Consider the following 17,951-nt stretch of genomic DNA (forward strand, 5'->3'; position numbering starts at 1 on the left):
AGATGTTTGTTGATGGATTATATATATTCCTTCATAGAATGCCCCCATGTTGGTATCTAATGGAAGGGCGTAATTTTATTTTTATCATTATTATTATAAAATGATTTGTAAAAATGTAATAGTTGTTTTTTGGTCATAATTCCAATATAATATGTAGAATTTTAGCTTTGAACATACAATTGTATAATGTTCGACTACTTGTTATAGTTAAATTGAGATATTTCTTTTGCTCTGTTGCTTCTCCTATAGTATTAGTGAACGATAAAAGTCTGTTGATTTGAAAATCAACTTTTGTATTTATTGTTGTTGCTGTTGTTATGTTGTCATTTCTGAGTGTTGATACATGGCTATCAGATTAGGCTAGATTCTAACGTATTGAAGTTAACAATCATAAAATTAATTTTTAAAAAAACAAAACAACTAATAATTCTGCATAAACCAATATGAAAATCTCACAGGTGATTTCGCGCCAGTAGAAAAAAGGATAGTTGAAATCGGAATATTTAGTCGGAAAAAAAAAAACCACAAAGGAACCAGCACTCAGTACTGACCAATAGCCACTCCGCAATGGCGGGGCTATTGGTCAGTACTGTCCAACAGGCGCCAGCGATTGGGGGTCAGTTCTGACCAATACCCTTTTCGATCAGATTATAAGGGCTATTATGATAAGGATAAGATACAACAGAAATATCAAATAATCTAAGAAGAGTTTGTCAAGATAATTCATGAATTTGATCTAAGATTAGAAATGTGTTTGGAAATTACACAATGTTATGTTTTTCTCTTTTTTTTTTCAATTTTGTTACAAATAATAAGAAAATTATAACCGTGTCAACATTTTTTAATGGGTATAAAATTTCATTCCCCTTAATCAGTATTTACTGAAAAGTGTTTGGAAACAGTTTTTATTTTATTCTCTTTTTTTCTTTTGTCTTTATTAGTCCTTGATTCCATTGCCTGACAATATCAGCCTGGTAAATGCAGCAGCCACAATTGTATCTTATGGGACAGCTATGCTGGCACTCACTCGCAAGGCCAAACTAAAGAGAAAGTGAGTGCTTGAATAACAGTAAAACCATATTGTAATGATTTATCATGAATTTTATACAATTTGTGATCAACATTGAGTTGGCAATAGATGAGGTTGGTGACTTTGTGAGGTATAGGACAATAAGAAGTGGCTTAGCGGTTCAGTGTCTTGTCTTATCACAAAAGTTGAGCAATGTTGAGCTTGATCAGTTGCTGAATGTTTGACAGTGATCATGGATAATTTTGGTCCCAACGTTGTTTCCTAGGGTATGGCACTTAACACTCATTAGCCCACTTGACTCAAGTGTGAATGAGTACCTGGCAGTGACGGATATTGTAGGCGTGTTAGTACATGCCACTGGTACTGTATGAAATTGGAAACATGGACTGTTGGGAGAATAAATGAAACATTGTGAAGTGCATTGAACATTGCAAATTTTGGAAATGTTCTATATGAATGTTCATATTTATATAAGAGGAAATATTGCTTTAGACTCTATGTCATTAGAGTAAATGGCTTTTTTGGACATTCATTATGATTGTTGCCTACCTTTCTGAGGCCTACCTGTCTGAGATTCCTTATCTGGAACTTTTAGATTTTTAAAATAAGATCTGATTGTTGCTTTTGTAGGGATGATCAAAGAGCTTTTTGTTCGTTGTATACAAAGATAGCTTACAAAAAGAGTGGCTAATGGACTTGACAGCTTAAAAATGTAAGTATTTAATTTTATTTATAGGATTTGGATAAGAAACTAAAATTTATAGTAATACGCTGAAAAATTCCCTCGTGTGGTGTCTGGGGTCGCTCAACAGAGAGGGTAAGAGAATAACCCAATGTCAAGCCAGCATGTCGTAAAAGGCGACTAATGGTGTGTGAATCCCGCTTTATGAGTCCTGGTCTTCCAGGTTGGGGGTTGTCGAAGGGTTAACACCCCTTCCGTAAAACTCAAATTGTTACAGAAAGACAAATGGACAAATCAAATCATATTTTTAGTTTGGGCAACCGAAGAGTTTCAGCAATGACAATTTATGAAGGACAACAGACAAGTGCGAAAGGACTCTGTTTACCGGATGGCATCTTTGCCAAACAAGAAGCTTCGAATTGCGTCATGGAACATTTGCACCATGTATGAAGCAGGAAAAACCTCGCAAGTTGTGACAGAGATGAGAAAATAAAGGCTGCATATACTTGGAGTAAGCAAAACCGACTAGATACAATCCGGACAGAAACACCTCAAGTCTGGGGAGAAGATTTTATATGCATGGAGAGGGGACAGGATTCATACATAGGGAGTATGAATAATTCTAAGCAAGTTTGCCCAGAAGTTACTGAGAGGATGGAAACAACACAAAGAAAGGATTATCATGGTGTCCTTTACAACATGGACTAAGAATATCAAGCATGAACATTGTACATTGGGAGTATAATTGACAAAGATGGAGGCACAGAGCAGAGGTGAAAGCACGGATAGGAAAGGCACAAGCTGCATTCACATCTTTGAACAGAGTTTGGAGAACTAAAGATATCTCCCTTCGACTAAAGCTAAGAGTTTTCAAATCAAATGTGAAGTCAGTCATACTCTATGGATGTGAAACTTAGAATTCATCACAGGCATGTATAAGGAGGATACAGATTTTCGTAAACAGGTATGCGTAAGCTTCTCAGAATTAAATGTATGGACAGGATTAAGAATGAAGAAGTATGGAAAAGAACACAGCAGAAACCAGTGGGAGAGGTAATAGAAGATGTTAGAGGTGGATTGGACACACTCTTAGAAAGAATGACTCCACTATAACAAAGAAAGTATTGGACTGGAACCCTCCGGGCAGAAGATCAAGAGGAAGGCCAAAGTTAGATGAGTATATTAATCATATAATGATACACTTATTTTGATTTTTTTTAAATAACAGTTTGAGGATTAAATATTTTTCAGAGAAACTGTTTTGGTGACAGCTGCTGCTGGGGCAACAGGGCTTGCTACCACTGATATAGCCCGGAATATGTTTGACTGTGAGGTATTGTTTTTCTTTTTGTTGTTATTGTTTATGCTATCTTTGACTCGTTTGAAGTGTTGGAACATGTTTCACTCTGACCTGTTTAGACAGCAGAGATTAGATCCTGAGTGAGACCGATGATGAGTCTGAATACAGTCAGGTCTCTCCAGTCTGGAACTCCACAATCCGGATGTCTCCATTATCTTGATAGGTTGCATGGGGACGGACTTTTTTGTGTACACTGAAATCCGTAATTCATGTTTCTGGATCTGAACACTTATTTTGGTAACAACTGTAATAATATAGAGGATTTATGACTCTATAATTCAGACATGTACACTATCTGCCTACTCTAGTTCAATGCAATCAAAAACGATTCAAGTATAATCTGATTTAAAATGCTTTGTCACATCAAATTAAGATCAGTTAGGAAACTTACTGTCCATCCAGTACAAGCAAAGGCTGAATTCTTAATTTTTAAAATGGACTCAGTAATCAAGTTCCGTGGAAATTTAATGAAGAACAACAATCCAAACTAACATCACCTCCCTTTTCAAAAACAGTAAATACATGGGAATATTTCTTTTACATGAAACAAAAAAAAAAAAGAAATTAACAAAATCAATCAGGTTTTCAGATTATGGAGATATAACTGTACATTCCAACCAAGTCCTGGGGAAAATATTTACTAGGATTTTACTCAATGCACAATCCTTGTACTTTCAGAATTCACTTTCTTATTGTCTATTAATATATGTCATTTTCACATCCGATTGCTTGCACTTAGCAATCCATAAAAAAATTCTTCATTTTTTCCCTGTTTCAGTGTGTTATGGCCATGGCATCGGGCAGTCACTGTCATAACACTCACTTAGCACAGACAGTCTTTCAAATAGAAAAAAAAACTTTTGTCACCACTCATTAAGTGTGAGCAGTGAACAATTTGTGATGATTCTTTTTTTTTTTCAAGGCTGTTTTCAAATTCCTTTCAATGGTGATTTTATAAAATCTCTCCCGAATTATGTTAATAAAAACAATTTTCATGTTTTCATTGGAGGAGAGTTTCTACTTGATGTTTATTTGGTAAATCATAAGTTTAGATTAGTTTTTAGAGGACTTTATGTTATTATTGGGGGTCCTGATAGCTCAGTTGGTAGAGCACTATCGCTTCAAGCGCAAAGGGACTGAAATTGATCCTTCGTACACTCGATATATTTTCCGCCCCCCCCCCCCCCCCTATCCACCCAGCAAGGATTAGGTAGCTGGGTTTGTTAGATCTGATGGACAGTACTTGGTTCTAAAGGACCACTTTATATTAATATTATCATCCATTACAATTCATCATTTAAGAGTTATATAGTGTTAATATTTTATCAGCCCAATTACTGCAAAGAACTCCCATAAATTGATACACTCGAAATTTTCTTTGATGGGTCTTTACCAATTTTATCTTGGATCAGTTAATGAATGCAATATCACTATACACGATGGTTATTTTTATATAATGTTCCAGAATTCTATATTATGATGCGGCCCTATTTCATAACAAAATATAATCTGACTATAAGTAAAGGCATTAAAAAAAAATATTCAAAGAATTTATTTAGAAGAAACTTTATCACCATCATCTTCATATTGTTTTTTTTTATTTCAAACAAAACAAATAGATCATTGCAGTTTGTGGAGGACAGGAAAAATGCAACTTCATGAAAGAAAGAGGGGCAACCCACACCATTGACTACACACAACAGAATATCAAGGAAAGAGTCAAAGAGTTGACTGGTGGGAAAGGGGTTAATGTCGTCATGGACCAAGTTGGTGGGGATAATTTTCTGGATTGCATTAAAAGGTGAGAGGCATTTCTTTTACATTAGATAGAAATAGATTGATAAAAGGTAACCATATTGTGCACATGGGGTAAGTTCCTGAAATGGGAAGATGATTCATTTAGTTTTGAAATTTCCAGCTTTTGAAACAACTCTGTACTAAAAATCATTGTATTTGTTTTCATAAAGAATCATGCAAAGCAGCAATGCTACATTTTTAAAATGCCATTGAATGTCCCTTAAAATACATTTACAGTATATCACACATTTTGCTGATAGTCATGTATCATCACCAGCCTATAACTAAGTTATGACTAATTAACTAAATGTCGAAAAGACAAATCATGTAACTGTTCTTTGTGTGTAATCAGAATCAGTGTTGATTGTTTCATTGCATAATTGGTGTTTCAATCAAGCATTGAAATGGCTTAAATTGCAGTTCTTCAGAGAGGAAAAGTTTATAGAGAAAATAATGGTTTCAATACCATGCCCTAAGGTGTGTATCATAGTGTCAGGTAGAGCGGCTTGAGGTGGAGAATCTGAATCTGAATCTTCCTTTTATGTCCTTCACTCATGAAGATTTTGACATGAACATTAAGGTGAAAAATTCAGCAGTGATCTAGAGGCTTTGTAAATAAATCTAAAGTGGGTGCAGATGTAACTTCCCACGGTAATTTTTTCCAATCTGTGATGGTTCTGGGGTAAAATGAGAATTTTTTGAAGTCTTTGGTGGAAGTCAGGGGAATTACTGTCCATGTGGGAAATTCTGAATGTTCGTGGCGGTGTTTAGAGATCAGGATTTAAAATCTTATACATTATTAGACCTGCATGTGTGCCGACAATTGTCGGTTTTCCGACAATCACAGTCGTTGCGATCTCCCGGATCACTTATTTTTTTATTGCTAAAGTAATCTGATTGCGAGTGACGTCAATTGTCGGAGTTCCCCAACTCGACCGCAGCGGCATCAAGTGTCGACGAATGGCTCGATTGCCGACAATATTGTCGGCACTCTCAAGCGCTCGTTCGGCAATTATCGGGAAACTTCGCTAGTCTCCGATTTGACCGCAACTCTTCACTGTCTGAAAAACGAGAAGTGTGTTGATATAATCAAGCTTGCGCAGTTCGTTAACTTTCGTTTTCATACTTTCGGTATTCCATTCAAGTAACTTTTGTTTTTCAATTGAACGTTGCTACATTTCAATGTTATTCGCTCTATCAATCAACTTTCTGGATTTGTCGTATATTTTACATTATTTTTTTGTTATCATGCCTGAACAATTCTTTGACCGTTCGTCGGATCTGAAGTCAGTTGAGAATGGTGTTCGAAATCTATTCAAATGGGATCTGGAAGAGAAAGACTGCACCGATGATTTTCTCTCGGAGTATCTACGTGAGAAAGCCAGCACAGCCGGGTGCTGCATTTTATTTTTTTTAAATTTTTGCCAGTGGATTAAAGTCTAATGATTGGGATGGTTATTGCTCTTTAGAGATAAGATCAATTATTCCAGGTTAAAAACTACTGTGGGGGGTCCGACTACGGTGGCAAAGGAAAATCATTCATAAAGAGGCATTCTCAAAGTCAAAGTGAGTAACACAAGTACAAGAGAAAAAAACAGAAAAAAAAACAACTCAGTTGTTGCAGCTGTTTTCACTGCTGAGACAGAGACTCGTCCTCTCTCCAAGTTTCACAAGGAACTCACTCAACCCTAGCCCTAACTCTAACTGAAACTGATTCCAGTCTGTAGGTAGACAGGTGCCGATTAGCCATTGGACAAGTGAAGCTCAACTTTGGGTTAAAATTTGAATAACACAATTTCACATAATCACTGTTGCATTATTTTTCACAGTATATGAACGGCTCTGGTATCATTTTAAAGGGCAGAGATCAAGATTTCTTTTGATGTGATAGAAATCAATGTTGACATATTGTATCCAAAATTATAATTTGATAAAAATAACGTCATTTTAAAACTTTTAAAATCTTTTTCAAAATTGAGATAGCAAAAATATAAAAGTGAAGGCATCTAGATAATTCATTTGTCTATGTCTATATCAAATTTCATAAAGATTGAAGACAGTGCAGTATGTTTAATGTTGACCATAAGTGACCAACCCTCTTTTTTTCTATGCTAAAATCCCGTTTTAATCAGTAGTCACCTTATCGAGAGTCTGTCCAGTGGGGGAATTCTCAATCAATTTTGAGCTTTTTGTAAGAGTAAATTTAGAGTAGTAAAATCATCATAACTTTGGAACCGTTTATCCTAGATCCAAAAGTAAGGTATCTTATTAAATGGTTTTTAAAGGCCTATCTGTCTCTATGTAAAAAAATAATTATAAATTTTTATTTTTGAAAAAATATCAAACTACCACTCTACCTCCATGCTGTCCCTTCTCCCTATAAATTTTTGTTACTTTTTAACATTTTAAAATAAATATATTCTGTAGGACAATCCAAAAGAAAATGTATATGACTAAGTACTGAGTTACAAAATAAAAGATCCGGTAATGCGATATGTGTGAAAAAGTTCAGACAATTTGGTCAGGACTCACATGCAGGTCTACATTATGATCAGGTGTGCTACTTTCCTCCTAGTTTGGAGTGACTTCAATTCAAAAAGATCAATCATGCTGCTCACACTTGGATGTTTTCTCATAATTTCCAATAACAAAATGAGCGACTCATCTCTGTACTGTCTCCAGTTTATCAACAAGGTGTTTTGTGTGTGGCTCCCAAACAGTGCATGCTTATTCAAATTGTGGGTCGAACTAATGACTTGTAAGCTAATGATTTTAGGCTTGTTGCACAATATGTCATGGTCAACTTTATCAAAGGCCTTGGAGAAGTCCATAATAAGTACATCAGTTTGTTGGCCCTTCTCAAGAGACTTTATAGATAAAGCTGATCAATTGTGTTTCACATGAGCGCCTGGACCTAAAACCATGTTGGAGTTCATATAGGATATCTGTGTATTTCATTATCTGGCTGACAATGATGTGCTCAATAAGCTTGCTTGAGATACAAGTGAGAGACACTGGGCGGTAATCTGAAGAAATCGTTCCTTTAAAAAAATAATTCTTTCTATTTAAAATTTCCTTTTAATGTTTTAGTTTTCCACTCACAATCTGGGAAGTTAAAATCTCCTCCTATTATGAAGATGCCATTGGTGATGGTGTTTGTTTTCATCATGAAATTTTTTACCTTTGTAAAGCGCTTTGAGCACATTTAGTGGGTATTGCGTTTTATATAAGCTCTATTAAACTTTTTTTTTTAATAAATGGGAGCTACATTAGCTGTTCTCCAATCTTCTGGGACTTCACCAGTGTCGAGTGATCTCTGAAAAATCAGAGTCAGGGTGCTATGCAGTCTGCTAGCGCTTTCAAAACTCTTGCTTGGATGTTGTCTGGTTCACTATCCCTTGTAGGATCCAAGTTTTGAAGAAGTTTTGCAATGCCCTCTTCCGTAACATTTATGATATCTATCACAGCGCTGTTTTTCATTGACATAACTGCTTCTGTCTGCTATGTTGTTTTCTGCAATTTGTTTGAGGGTTAAATGTTGCTTTTTAGAATGGACAGACTGAAATTGGGCATCTAGGGCTGTTGCTTTGTCAAAGTGGCGTAGCAGTAAATTTGTTTCCATTATCATCAGGGCTAAACATGTCATCCAAGTAGTCCCAATATTTTTTATGTAACTTCTTTTGTACAAGATGTGTCAGAACAATGTATTTCTCTTTGTAACTGTGATCGTTCGTCTTTTTATACATTTTATAACTGGTCACACTGATTTATCATCTTTCTTATTGACTTAGTGATCCATGGTTGGCTGTTTTTGTTTTTACACGTTTTATGTGGTATATGTTTACTGATTGATTTCTCTAGAAAATGTTTGAATGTTTTGCCCAAGTTCCTCTGTGCTAAGTGTTGGCATGTTTAAAAGTTCCTTAGCTGTTTCAGTTATTTCATTTCTCAGACTTTCCCAGTCTGCTTTTCTGTAGCGAGGGATTTTTCTCTGTTTCTGTACATTAATTTTCGAGTTCATGTCATCTCAATTATAACTGCATCATGGTGTGACATGCCTGGGATGACACATTGATGGTTTATAAGACTGGGATTATTGGTGATCATTAAAGCTAAAGTGTTGCCCATGCGAGTTACCTCCTCTATGAGCTAAGCGAGCACATTGTCCTCTAAGATATTCAAAAAATCATTGTGTAGCTGTGCAAAAGGGGACTTTCCTTTTAATGTTTTAGTATTCCAGTCACGCAGAGGCAGAGATGGTGACATAATCGGACAACATGGACTCGGAGACAGAAATGAACGAGGAAACATCTGGGCACATTGGTGTAGAACAAATAAATTAATGATTTCAAACACCTGGTTTCAACAACACCCAAGAAGAACCTGGACATGGCAATCACCAGGGGACAGAGCAAGGAACCAGATAGACTTTATAGCAGTATCATCAAGATTCAGAAATGGCATATTAAATTGCAAAACCTACCCAGGCGCCGATGTAGACAGTGACCATGTCCCAGTTGTTTGTACAGTAAGGATAAAGTTTAAAGCTATTCAGAGAACAGCTGGTAGAATAAAGAGGGATTAGAGGTTATGCAAAGACAATGGCATACAAACAAAAATGAGAGAAGAATTTTAAAGTGCACTCATGATACAAAGCCAAAGTGAACCTGATAACGAAAAATGTGAAAAACAATTTGATATATTCCAAAAGTGTGTCAAAGCAACTGCAGAAAAGCATTTACCAATAGCTCAAATAAACAGCAAAAAGGAATGGATGACAAATGAAATTCTAAACCTATTTGAAGAAAGACGAAAATGCAACAGAGGGTCTGCAGAATACCAAACATTGAACAACCACATTAAATCCAAATGCATCGAGGCACACGAGAACTATCTAGACTGGAAATGCTGCGAAATCGAAAGAGAATACAAACCCAACCCCCAACAAGCTCACCAAAGAATAAAAGAACTATCAGGGAAAAGGAAAAGCAAAGCAGCAGGAAGTTGTATCCAGAACAAACAAGGGGAACTGCTATTTGAAGAACAACATATAGAAAGCCGATGGGTAGAATACATAGGCGAACTGTACAATGATCCAAATAGAAATGAACCACCACTGAAATTCAAAGAACCATTAAGCGGACCAAAAATCACCAAAAGTGAAATTGAACATGCCATGGAACGAATGAAGGATGGTAAAGCAACAGGCCCTGATGAAATATCTGTAGATGTATTAAAAAGCCTAGGAGATCTAGCAATTGATGAACTTCACATATTATTCAACAATACATACAACACTGGGAAAATTCCAGAAGATCTCTGTAACTCTATTTTCATAGCAATACCAAAGAAAGCAGGTGCAGTCAGATGCGAAAATTTTAGAACTATAAGTTTAATAAGCCACATCAACAAAATACTGTTGCGTATAATTATCAACAGGCTAAGGAATAAGATAAACCCCGAAATCGCAGAAGAACAATATGGATTCCAACCTGACAGAGGGACGAGGAACGCAATATACCTCCTCCGTGTTTTAAGTGAAAGAGCTATACAGGTTCAGACCCCACTATACCTCTGTTTTGTCGACTACAAAAAAGCTTTTGATAGAGTACGCCACGAAGAAATACTAAAACAACTGCACTCTATTGGCGCTGATGAGAAAGACCTCAGACTCATGCAAACATTATACTACACCCAGCAGGCATCTATCAAAATCGGAAACTCTACAGGAAATTCCATTCCTATTAAGAAAGGAGTCCGTCAAGGGTGTGTTGCCTCACCAGATCTGTTTAATCTATACCAAGAAACAATCATGAGGGGCATAACTAATATGGAGGGAATAAAAGTAGGAGGTCACAACATAAATAATATAAGATACGCAGACGATACGGTACTCGTTGCAACGTCAGAAATCCAACTTCAAAAGATTGTTGACAAAGTGGTAGTAGATAGTGAAGCCAAGGGAATGGAAGTGAATATCACCAAAACGGAATGCATGGTAATACAGAAAACCCCCGAAAACAACAACACCTGCAATATAACGATTCACGGCGAGCAACTTACCAATGTACAAAGTTTTAAATACCTGGGTTTAATAGTGACAACAGATGGAAGATGTAACCGAGACATACGAGCAAGAATAACTCAAGCCAAACAGGTCTTTATGGACCTCGGAAACATTTTGAAAAACAAACAGATGTCGTTCGGGATTAGATTCCGAGTCTTGAAGTGCTACGTGTGGCCAATTTTGTTATACGGATGCGAAAGCTGGACTACAAATGCAGAAACACAAAAGAACATTGAAGCTTTTGAAATGTGGTGTTTGAGAAGGATGCAGAGAATATCGTATACTGCACACAAAACGAACGAAGAAGTGCTAAAACAAACATACCAACAAAGGAAACTAATGCCCTTAATAGCGGATCGACAACTATCCTTTTTCGGACACATAGTAAGGAAAGATAAGAATGAATACCTGGCAAGTTGTGGAAAAATACCTGGTAAAAGCGCCCGGGGAGACAAAGAAAAACACTCATAGACCAACTGAAGGGCTTCACCAACCTAACAATCCAAGAGCTGTTGGAAAAAGCAAGAGACAGGGAGGAATGGAGAGAGATAATTCATGCAGTATCCGAAGCCTGGACCAGGCATGGAACCTAGAAGAAGAAGAATTCCAGTCACAACATGGGAAGTTAAAATCTCCTTCTATTATGAAGATGCCATTGGTGATGATGTTTATTTTTATCATGCAATTTTTGAATAGCTCCAAGCTTTCTTCATCACCCACATTTGGTCAATAGTAGGAGCATATGTAAAGTGTCCTAGAACCTTTAATTTCGATTTTGACCCATATCATCTCACACTTTTCCTCCAGTTATGGAACTAACGAACTTATGTAGACAATTGTATAACCAATAGTTATTTTATATGATGTGATTTATGTTTTCTTCCCAATCAGCTTGGCTTTTGAAGGAAGAGCTCTAACAATTGGATATGCTTCAGGTAAAATCCCTTCCATCCCAGTCAATCTGCTGCTTCTGAAATCAGCGTCCCTAATTGGTGTGTTCTGGGGCAATTATTCATTAAGACATCCTGTTGCATTCTTTGAATCCATCACCCAAGTGTTGGAAGGTGTGACTGAAGGAAAGCTTACACCATACTGTGGGACAACATTTCCTCTTGAGCAGGTAAGCCAATTTTTTTTCCCCAGATGCATCTTATTTTTTTACACTCTTCCTTTTCCATTTTCAAAATATTTTTGTCTTTTTTTTCATAATTTAAAGAAGGAAAAAAATCCAATTTGTAGTTTTTTTAGTTTTTTATTTTTACAATTCAAAATTTGTAGTTTAAACCGTGTATAATGTTTTTTTTTTATGGGGTTCCGATAGCTCAGTTGATAAAGCTCTCACTTCACACATGAGGGAACCAATATTACTATTGTTATTGTCCTATTAATGCAAAGTAAGACCAACCTCATCTTCATGGGCCTTATGGCTCTGACTGAATTGGAATAACAGGCAACTTGCTTAAAGTCAATTCTCACTTGAAGTCCTATATTTTCTCTCTTTATTAGTGTCGCTAAAATTCTGAAGTCATCAGATACAGCAGGAATTCTGATTTAAATCAACTCAAGGTAGCTTACTGACCACTGACATAGTGAAAGAGCAGGAAATAAGTCATAGCGTGAGAGAGTAGGAGAGGGGTTGTGGTGGGATTGTGCAACCACTATGCTTTAGGGTGTAAATTACCTACCACTACCACACTACCCACTCACACGAAGACGACAACTCGCCTGTGATTGTATCATTGACAATGTTGATTGAGACTTTACAAGGGGTAAATTGTTATCTTTTGACTAGCATATCCAATCCTGAATAAATGAATTTCCTATCTCATACAAACATCCAAATGTTTTGAAATCAAACTGTTTCTTATTTTGATTTCAAATCTATTCACCTAAAAAAATAAAACCAGTATATTCCTAGTGGAGTGATTAATCAGAGTGATATTTTACACTTTTAGATGACAATATTATAGTCTAGTTTGAAATAAGTCGATATGTGTAATTCATTTGTTTCCTTCATGATTTAAAAAATTGTTTGAGACACGTTTAAGTTATATAAGTTGAAATTATAAAATAATGATTTAATCTGTGAGAAAATAATTGAAACCCATTGACGGCACAGCCCATACAATTTGTTGACACCAACAATCTTTCCTCACTTGATATGTTTTTGATTTGTGTTTTCTTTTCTGACAGATCAATGAAGCATATCAACATATTTTGGACAAGAAAAACATTGGAAAAGTTGTGATCAAAATGAAGGAGGAGGATGCTCCAGCATCTGTTTAAAATCTGTGTCGTAAATTTTAGTCCCTCATGTATTCAGTGTAGTGTAGCAATTGGAAGTGGACCAGCTAAAGATAAAAATTGTAACAAAAATTGTTTCTTGTTGTTGTAAGACTGCTATGAGGCAGTCTGTGGATGGTTGCTGTTTATTGTGAAGGACTGTAAAAATATGACTATATCTACTTAATGCTGATTGCACCCCAATCTTCAGACTGAGATACCTAGGCAGCTTCACTTATTTGGTGAGTGAATTCTTACCAGTTATAACAACAGGGTTGCAAACTCAGGAGGCAAAAATTTATTGAACTTTTATGCAAACACATTGACCGACCTCTTTCTGAGCGCTGAACTTAAATGAAAAAACATACTGTACTTACTGTTTTCCATTTAGCAGGTGATTGGAAAAAGTACTGAGGGAGTACTGAGGGTTTATTACATACTGAATTCCGTATATAAACAGAAAATTGGCAACCTTGTAAGTCTTCCACTAGAGATCTTAGGGTGGAAAAGGCTCGTTCAATCCTCAATTCATGTAGACCTCCAAGGCACTTTAGTTCAGCACTGTGCATGTGGTTGTTAACTGTCTGACTGTGCTTGTTATGACTGCTAGACATAAAATATAGCAATATCACCTTTTTGCTGATATATCTTGATGTAAAATGTGCCCAAAAGTCTCCAGTTTGTTTCTAATAGCAGTACGCGCCTCTCTGAGCTGATGAAGAGTGTTCACAGCTAAAAACCAAGCACTTAAATGACATAATATAATAGTGTTGAAACACCTAAAAACAAAAAAAAACAAAGACTTGTTCCACTATAAACCCTTTCCTGTACTTTTAGAAACAAATATGGAGCTCTTAAATTTAAGATATATGGACAAAGGCAGAGAATGCGCTCCATTTGAAGAAGAAAAAAAAATTCATTAAAAAAAAATATATATGCAACATGGAGCATACTTATCTTGAAATGTTCAATGTTTGTTTGTTATAGTGTGATATAGAGTTTGTGCAGCAGGACATGCATGTTCTTTGTAAAAAGTGCAAGCAATAAGTTATCCCAAGTATTGATGCGATGGTACTAGTATTACATCTGATGTTTCTCATATGATATCTACTCTCACAAGGAGTTTTAGTTTTGATTTCCAGTCAAGGAAAGGTATGTAAAAGGTGTGAATGACTGAGACAATGTCAGAAAAAACCAGAATGAAACTGGGAATTAAACCTCAAACTTCCTGATGACCAGTGCGGTCAGACACGCTACCAATTCACCACATAGGCTGCCCAATAGTTGGGACGATTTAATGGTTACACTCTTCTGTAAACTTTATTTTTCTACAATTACTTGAACATTGAGAAGGCACGGATGCAATATAAAAAGCTGAAAAGAAAATTGTGTTAAACTGATTTTTTTTTTGGGGGGGGGGGGGGGGTGATATTTTTATGTATTTTGTTTCTGCTGCTGATTTTTGATGACTTGATAATGATAATGCATTATATCATTTAAATATTTTTTAGAAGTCTAATAGGAATAAAATATAATCAAGAACTTTATGGGTTATGTTGATTTCCATCATTAAAACTATTTGTAAAATATTTGAATAAAGATGAATATTTAAAGTAACTTTTAATTTCCTGTGTTTTTAATTGCCGGATATTCATTGACTGTATAAAAAATATGTAAACTGTGCATTTACCATGCTCTAAAAGTTTTGTCATGCCTAAAATTTTCTGTTTATTTTCGTTGAAATTTGGTATGGACCTAGCGAGATAACTTTATTCCTGGTGGAATTCCACGTCTCTCAAGTTTGATCAATGCGTGTGAACCCTCAAAAACTTAAATTACAGTTGCACATTGGCAGTTAATTGACCTAATACTAATATGGTACAGGATTGTTTTCTGGGGAATTTCTCTCCACTTTTGCTTGCAAGGCAACTCCCAAGTTCCTGTCATGTTCATAGTGGTTGTGGCATATTCCTTATATTGTATATCCCCCAATCAAGCTCAACCTAAAGATGCTCGATTGGGTTATGGTCTAGAGATCTTGAAGGCGATCTTACAGAGAATAGTATTCCTATTCCCCTGTTACCATATGTGATGTATCATTGTCTACATAGGCTAAAATCCTTCTGTTTAGCAAGTCTGTAGACAACAGACCAATTGGGCCTGCTAGATTTTTTCAGTGCAAAGTACCACCTTCTGTAAACAAAGTCTATTTTTTTTCTTTCCCTAACCAAGAGTTATTTTTCTTAACAAATCATCAATAAATGAAACTTAAAAAACCTATAACTTTTTAATTTATTTTCCGATGTTGATAAAGTGTTATTTTCCATGGTTTGGAAAGTCACTTGTGGCTTTGTAATTTAATTTTTGCTATTTATATAACGAAAATTTCAGTTTGGGATACCCATTACAGTAGACTCCGGATAAGACGATGCCCAGGGGAACAGGGGAAAAATCGACTTAACTGAAAATCAACTTAACCGGAGTGTAACCAAATGAGCAAAAATGTATGTGAACTAAGCAAGCCAATCTAGACTAAGTTTGACCGTTCATGTCGCACTTTTCGCTGACGTTGCTTGGTCGCGTTGATTGACCAGAGAAGTAGAGGCACCTGTAGTGGTCATCAGAGGCTCCTACCCCCAATTATTCCAAAGAGAAATCAGAATACATAAAAAGCGGAATTTGAGATAAAAAAAGAGGAATCAACGTACTTTGCAACAGAAAATGTAATAGACGAAAACACTCACTGGAGGATTTACCCCAAAATGACGACTGTGAGGGTCCAAACTGGGAAAATGCTCACGGTTACAGGAGATCAGCAAGAGATGGACGGAGCACTTTCAGGATATACTGAACAGACCCAATCCAGAGGATGAGGCAAGAGTAGAAGACGGGATTTTCCATTGAAATGAAACATAGTCGCATCACCTGCCAAGAAATAGAGACAGCCATCAAACAGACAAAAGGGCACAGGGCACCTGGCGAAGACAGAATTACTGTAGATATGTTGAAGGCATATCCAAGAAAGAGGGCCAAGGTCTTTGAAAAATCGTTCAATAAAGTAAGGGAAGAAGAGAGAGTTCCTGATGCATGGAAAAGGGGTGTCATTGTGAAACTACCCAAGAAAGGTGACCTTTCCGAATGCGTAAATTGGAGAGGGATCAACATATTCTCTGTCCCTGTAAAAATGTTTTGCAGAGTCCTTTTACAACGTCTGAAACACGACATTGACAGAATTCTCAAGGAGGAGCAAGCAGGTTTCAGAAGTGGCAGAGGATGCACTGACCAAATCTTTGACTTGAGAACAATTGTCGAACAATCAATAGAGTGGAATTCTTTCAAGTATGTGAATTACATAGAATTTCAGAAGTCTTTTGACAGCATTCATCATCCATCACTTTGGAAAATACTAACAGTGTATGGATTCCCAAAGAAAGTCAGCATACTGAAGAATATGTATGAAGACAATCAGTGCTCTGTACGCCATGGCGGACAACAAAGTGAATGGTTTCATATACAGACAGTGACAGGAGTCAGGCAAGAATGTGTAATCTCTCCCATAATCTTTCTTGTTGTTATGGATTGGGTGATGAAGACAGTGATCAACAGCCATGCAAGAGGAGTTGTTTGGGGATTGACGATGAGACTTGAAAATTGAGACTTCGCAGATGACATCACATTTCTTTTGCATACCCAGGACATCCAAGAAAAAACATTGGATGAGATATCAAAAAGTGTATGTCTTAAAATCCATCCATGCAAAACAAAAGTCATGAAAGTAAAACAAATAGCGAATAAATGGTCAAAATCCAAGGCACAGATCTGGAAGAGGTGGAACACTTCAAATATCTGGGCAGTTATATCTCGGCTGATAGAAACGTCAAAAAAGAAGTTATTACTAGAATCAGACTTGCAGCTTGCACTTTTAATGAGCTCAGGAATATTTGGAAATCAACATCCTAGCAATACCAACACCAAAATAATGATCTACCAATCCAACATCCACTGTTTTCCTAATATGCACCAGATACTTGGAGAATGAACAAGAAGAGTTGCCTCAGAGGGTTTGAATGAAGATGCCTCTGCAGAATTCTGAAACTTGGTTGGCAACAGCATATTACCAACAAAGAAATTTACAGGTACACAAGAATGAAAAACATTGTGGATGAAGTCTACCACAGACGATGGAAATGGCTGGGTAACATTCTTCGAATGAAAAAGTCCAGACTGTCTCACACAGTACTAAAATGGTTCCCTCTGGGAAAGAGAAAGAGGCAGACGATTGAGAATCTGGAGGAGGACAGTTGAAGGGGAGATGAAAGAGGCAGGAAAGACATGGATTGAGCTGAGCTGGCTGGCTTGGAGGAACTTTGTTGGTGCCTTAATGTTCCACCAAGGAACCAAGAGGATAAGTAAGAGGACACAAGTTTTATGTTTTTTGTTTTTAAGGGTTTTACGGCGCTTGCAACACATTAAGGTCATATCAGCGCCAGTAAAAAGGAAGAAAATGGGATAGTAAAAAGTTCTAGAATTACAATTAAAGCACAAAAGAAAAGGTGAGACAAAGGGGAATTGGTTCAAATAGGAAACGGATGTAGATTCCAAGAGCACACCATCAAAGTACTTAGTTTGAGATCACCTAAAAGTCTCATCCAGACACAAGCACAGGTCCCAACCAAGAGGAATACACTCAAATGTTTACAAATCAAATAATTTAATATGTTAACTAAACATA

The 17,951-nt window shown here is 36.4% G+C and overlaps 1 protein-coding gene across 1 annotated transcript in view; it reads left to right on the forward strand.

Moving 5' to 3' along the window:
• LOC144974965 (quinone oxidoreductase-like protein 2) overlaps positions 1 to 14,833 on the forward strand; it is a 50,099-nt gene extending 35,266 nt beyond the window's left edge. Inside the window, exons 5-9 of the mRNA XM_078918531.1 lie at positions 942 to 1,051; positions 2,964 to 3,045; positions 4,692 to 4,873; positions 11,828 to 12,056; positions 13,130 to 14,833. Coding sequence (XP_078774657.1) covers positions 942 to 1,051; positions 2,964 to 3,045; positions 4,692 to 4,873; positions 11,828 to 12,056; positions 13,130 to 13,222 — 696 coding nt within the window. The 3' untranslated portion in view covers positions 13,223 to 14,833. The remainder of the gene's footprint in view (positions 1 to 941; positions 1,052 to 2,963; positions 3,046 to 4,691; positions 4,874 to 11,827; positions 12,057 to 13,129) is intronic.
• The last annotated feature ends 3,118 nt before the right edge of the window (positions 14,834 to 17,951 follow it).

Source organism: Berghia stephanieae, chromosome 6 (genome assembly GCF_034508935.2).
Source record: "Berghia stephanieae isolate SIO BIC M18660-M18661 chromosome 6, UCSD_Bste_1.3, whole genome shotgun sequence".
NCBI classification, from domain to species: Eukaryota; Metazoa; Mollusca; class Gastropoda; order Nudibranchia; family Aeolidiidae; genus Berghia; species Berghia stephanieae.